At 50.3% G+C, this 5298-nt stretch overlaps 1 protein-coding gene across 8 annotated transcripts in view; it reads left to right on the top strand.

Annotated features, from left to right (window-relative positions):
- Window positions 1-5298, top strand: part of St3gal3 (ST3 beta-galactoside alpha-2,3-sialyltransferase 3) — a 208587-nt gene that overhangs the window by 121581 nt on the left and 81708 nt on the right. For all 8 annotated transcript variants that reach the window (XM_021201159.1, XM_021201157.1, XM_021201155.1 and 5 more), the window contains one exon: window positions 3281-3373. In XM_021201159.1, the coding sequence (XP_021056818.1) occupies window positions 3281-3373 (93 nt within the window). The remainder of the gene's footprint in view (window positions 1-3280; window positions 3374-5298) is intronic.

The raw sequence follows: 5298 nt of genomic DNA, 5'->3' as shown, positions 1-5298 counted from the left end.
TCAAGGTCTCCCCCCCCCGCCCTCACCCCCTCCACACACCCACACCCCTCCACAACCCATCCTCACCCCCTTCACACACACACACCCTCCACAACCTACCCCACCCCATCACACACCCACATTGCCCCCCCCCATACTCCCACCCACACCCACTAATGAAGCCGTTCCCAGGAACCTCAGCAGTAGCCTGCATATGGCCCGGTTCAGTTCTCCAGTGTGTCACCAGTCACCTGGTCAGCCCCCTCTGTGTTTGACACCGCTGGCCCCTATGGAGTGTAATACTCTCTCCTTCATATTTTTGCTTTTTGTTTTTGTTTTTTGAGACAGGGCCTCGCTCTGTTACTCAAGAGCCCAGCCTGCTTCTGCCCGCTTCTTTTCCTTACAGCACTTGAACATTGCTTGAGAAGATGGTCAGCCCTCCGCTCCCCACGTGTCTCACCCCATCCTCACCAGATCCCAGGGACCTGAGTTCCCACCGCATAGGAGGCTAAGACTAAGTGGGCTAAGGGATTCTCAGTTTCTTCTCCCTTGTCAGCGTTCTCTGGAAGCCTGAGTTCAGATGTGGCCCTCCTTCCATTCACTACCAAGACTTGGTCTGCTTCCCTAAACTCGGCCCTCCTGAGCAGAGTGGGAGAATGGGAGTTGGGTTTTCTTTGGGGTTCCAGTCTGGCCATCTGGGCTTCCTCCGAGGAGTGTGTGGTTTACACTCTTCACCCCAGGGGCTTCTTAGTCACGTTCACCGCACAATGGGTGCTCTTACTGGATACGGCTCCATCTTCCACAGTGAAAGGCCAGCTGCAGACTGCGGGGAGAACAAGGGCGGAATGATTTGATCAGACATCTGGGGGCCTCCTGGCATTTGGAGTGAGTGCCTAGAGAAACTAACTATTCTGGTCTGAGGGAGCTGGCAACCATTAATCTTAGTGGGTTTGACCGCTGTCTGCCCCAGAGGTCCCAGCATTCTGTATGACTCAGAATGCTCAACACTCCCCCTATTCTTCTCTCACTGAGACTTCCAGGAGGCCATTTCTAAGGCATTTTAATTTGGTAATGATTGACACGCATTACTATACCCAGGCTTGCTTTTCTAATGAATTGGTTAGCATTCATCATTCCTGTCCGGTCACCTTGCACACCTAGGACGAGCAGACTTCCGCCTGCTCTGCCGGCTCCCACTTTTCTGCACCCCGTCTGGCTTGCAGGCTCTTTTCTCCAGCATGGATCACCCTAGCCCAGGAGCCTTAGGTTGTCTAGTAGCCATTCTTCAGGTGCCTTCCATGAGATCATGAAGCACGAGAGGAAAGATATGGTCAGAGGCTTGTCTCTTGAGCATTGAGTTCTTCAATGCCCCATGTTATAGATGGCGGCTGCCATCTGTCTTCCAGCTTCTTTGTAAACTTTCTGGAATTCAGAAAGACCACAGACACTCGGTACAAGTTGGACAGCCCTGAGGGTGAGGGTTCTGGAGACATGGCACAAAGGCACTCAAAATGCCACAGTGCTGTGTACATACTTTCAAAGAGTGGGGCGAGGCCTTCTTGACCCTCATTTCTACCCATATCCGGCCATGTCAACCGCTCCTACTGGTGCTGGGCTCCAGGCCAGCCTCTGTGATTGTGTTGCTGGTGGTGTCACGTCAGTATCCCTGCCTCGAGCAGAGGCAGCTGCATGGTCTTGGGTCTGGCTCTTCATCTTTCTAAGCCCCAAGCTTCTATTTGTGATGCAGGGTACCCAATCCCAGGGCTATTGAGAGGAAAGGCTGTTCGTCACTGTCCTTTATCCAGAAGCTTCCAGTAAGCTCCAGAATTGCAATGACATCCATATTTCATTTCCAAAATAGAGTTGTTTACATAGGAAAATACAGCATTCTTTCTCCTGTTAGAACCTTTGACTCTGTTTTGTTTATCAAGTAAAGTTCCAGCCCTTCGCTTCACATTTGCATCTCATCGGTAGGGAAGGCTTGAAAATGTAGATTTCTAAAATTCTGTGTGTACTTAATGAGCAATCCCTTGCCAAGGCCCTGGACTACACCTCAGGGGTGAATTGGACTTGACGCGCCCGCCCGGCAGATGACATATGGTGATTCCTGGCTGTCCAGCACAGACACACTCCCAGTCTGCAGGGGCCATGCTGGAGGCCAGCTTGCTATTGAGCCACACCCATCAAGGCAGCTGGGCACTGGTGTGGAGGGAGCAAGGGACAGGGGTGGGATGGGAGAGCAGCTCAGAGGCTGGGAATCTAAGTCTCCAGGTGACACCACTGGCAAGGCTTTCAGTCCTGGCGTTCACGGGGTCATTTGCTAAAGATGTCCTGACAGAGCTGTGGTGAAGGGCAGTGACTCCAGAACCACACTGAACATGTCAGGATTTGGAAACCTGATGCTGTAGGATGATCCAGTTATAGTCACTCGGCCTAGACAAGGCCAGGACACGGCCCTCAGATAGCGCCCGCAGTCTCCACCCTGAACCTTCCCAGGATTTCTTTGTCTTCAGATCACAGCGCAGGGAGGCTGCCGGCATCGGTTTGGTTTTCAAAAAAAAAATTATAGAAGCCTTCACGAACCCATCTCTGTTCAAAGTGCGGACAGAGGTCTGATCCCAAGAATTTACGCTGGAGTGAGAGACAGTTCTGTGAGGAGCAGTGCAGCCGGGGGTGGGCTTAGGATAAGGATGCTGGGTCGGGAGACTGCCAGAGCAGAGGCAGACAGCCCAGTCTGTGGGTCAGGGGATCGATAGCTCCTGTGAAGCCCACATCCGAGTTTAGTTTTGAAGGTGTGGCATTCTCCAGGGGAGGAGATCCCAAACTGAACTGGAGAGCAGGCTCGACTGAAGGTCAAACTGATCCATCAGTAGCCCCATAACACATTTGCCGTGTCTGCGTTCGCCATGAATGTCCCGACTGGGTGGATTGTAGAGGGAGTGGAGGCGATAAAAGCAGAGGAGACTGGGCAGGTAGGGTCGTGCCAGGAAACTACAAAGGCCCGTGCCTCTGCATGTGTCAAGGCCTTACGAGCTATGTCCAGCCGTGCTCCCCGGGGAGGACCTCCTGCCCAGCTGTAGAGCCTTTGTGGTGATCAGTCTTACTACAAAGAATCTGTGAAATGAAGCAGAGGTTGTCCCTTTTGTGGAGGCCATTGAGGGACCATTTTTATAGGGCTAATTCTCTTAGGCACTTGAAGTAGAAAGGCTCTATTCCATTCCAGTCTCCGCAGCTCGTGGTGGGCTGATGATCTGCCCACTGCTCTTGTGCCCAGCTCTGACCTTCTCTCCCTCTCCCACAGGCCTGCCGAGCTAGCCACCAAGTACGCAAACTTTTCCGAGGGAGCTTGCAAACCCGGCTATGCTTCAGCCATGATGACTGCCATCTTCCCAAGGTATGTGATCCTTGCCCTCGATGCCGGGACAGCGTGGGCTGCGGCTCAACCATGTAGAATGCCAGCGAGAATGTGACCTTCTCATGAGCCAGTCACCTAAGTCCCCTCCTCTGTCTAGCTCACGGGTGCCCAGGGAAGGACTTTGCTTTCGTGGGTCCACACTGCCCACTGTGCTCTTGTCACACTCTGTGTTGCACCCAGCCTGTAAGCGCTGGGCCTGGCCTTGCAGTGTATTTAGAGGGGACAGGAGGTGGAATGTGCTTGACTGTCCCCTGGAAGTCAGGTATCCAGAGCCACCAGAGCATTGACACTTCTGGTTCTGGAATCATTGGTTAATGCAAGCTGGGTCCCCTTGCTGACCTCAGAGAGACATAGCCAAATAAAGCAAGAAAGAGCAATGCTTCCTGAAGTTGCCTGGATTTTAGTACTTTCCCTGGCTGTCCATTTTCCATTCTGGGGTGCCTGATCTCCCTTATTTCAGGCTTGCCAAGAAAGTCTGTGTCTGGTGTGGGAAATTCTGTTTATCAAATGCTTCTATCATGTGTAAATGTTACCTTTACTATAAATGTATTTAGTAAATTAATATGATTGACTGCATTTCTTTATCCTAGCTAGTTCCCAATAATGACACAGAGAGGCCCAGATTAATTTCCAAGCGTCACCTCAATATCTAGGCAGCCAGATAATCTATCTTAGCCTCTAAGGTAATCTGGCTATCTCCCAGCTAGTATCCCAGTGATACTTGCAATTAAGTCTTCTATGTTTTGCCTGAACTCTCAAGAATTCTTTCCTCTTTTCCCCCTCATAAGTCTGCCTCTTCCTTCTTCTTTCTCTTCTTCCACTAGCTGACGGAACTAGTCTCTCTTCTACTCAGCCATTGAGTTATCAGCTTTTATTGACAAGGCAGAGAATAAATAAATGGTAAAAGTTGTTTATGAAAACTTGAGACAGGAGATTCTTGACAGAAGCATTACAGTGCCATGCCTGGATTGAAACAAGGTATGAGGGCAAAGAAATCAGCATTTCAAAAACACATGGATAACCATTACGCAGAGCACAAAACACTGTGTGTACAATCAGGACTTGATGAGGAACGGGGGCTGACAAGCTGTGTTGTCTCAATTCTGGGCATTGAGATGTAGCATTAAAGCTCACTGCAGAGTGCTGGGAGGCAGCTCTGCTCTCTGAAGGAAGGATTTGCCTCCTATCTTTACAAGCCCAGGTTCAAGACATGCAATGTGTTTGCAAGAGGGATGCTAGGAAGCAACTGGTACCAAAGCAGATTCAGGGTCTTGAGTGGGATGCTCACTCTCTGATCCATCCCACCTAGCTCCATGTGAAAAGTAGGGGCTGGAGTAGCTGCTGCGCAGACAGGTTCTCTCCGTCTGAGCTCTGCCTTCTGAACCGACTCCCACTGCTTGCCTCTTCTAGTGGTTACTAAATCCCTCCAAAGTGCGAAGCACAGTAGTCTGTGCTCTTACACCAGCTACACCGCTCCATCCCCTAGCCCAGATGCTTGTAAGTGTCCCTTGACCAGGACATAGGTTTCTTTTGTAACTGTAAGTAATACAAACTTGGGGGTGGGTGGATAGCGAATGTGGCTCTTGGCCACTTCCCCAGAGACAGCCTCTATCATCACACATTGAAATGTGTTCTATTGTTCTATAGTTCATTCTTTATTCCTAAAAGTTATGTTGGAGATTATTATATTACTATGATACATGGCTCCATCTTCTTTTAGATATTTTCATTTTTCTTGGGGATGCTAAAAGCCAAGCCCAAGTTCTGCCCCCAAACTATCCATCCATCCAACATCCCCTGAACTGTCCATCCATCCAGCATCCTCTAAACTATCCATCCATCCAACATCCTCTAAACTGTCCATCCATCCAGCATCCTCTAAACTGTCCATCCATCCAGCATCC

Source organism: Mus pahari, chromosome 6, assembly GCF_900095145.1.
Source record: "Mus pahari chromosome 6, PAHARI_EIJ_v1.1, whole genome shotgun sequence".
Lineage (NCBI taxonomy): Eukaryota > Metazoa > Chordata > Mammalia > Rodentia > Muridae > Mus > Mus pahari.
The sequence above is the reverse complement of the archived record's forward strand: the minus strand, read 5'-3'. Positions and strand labels throughout refer to the sequence as shown.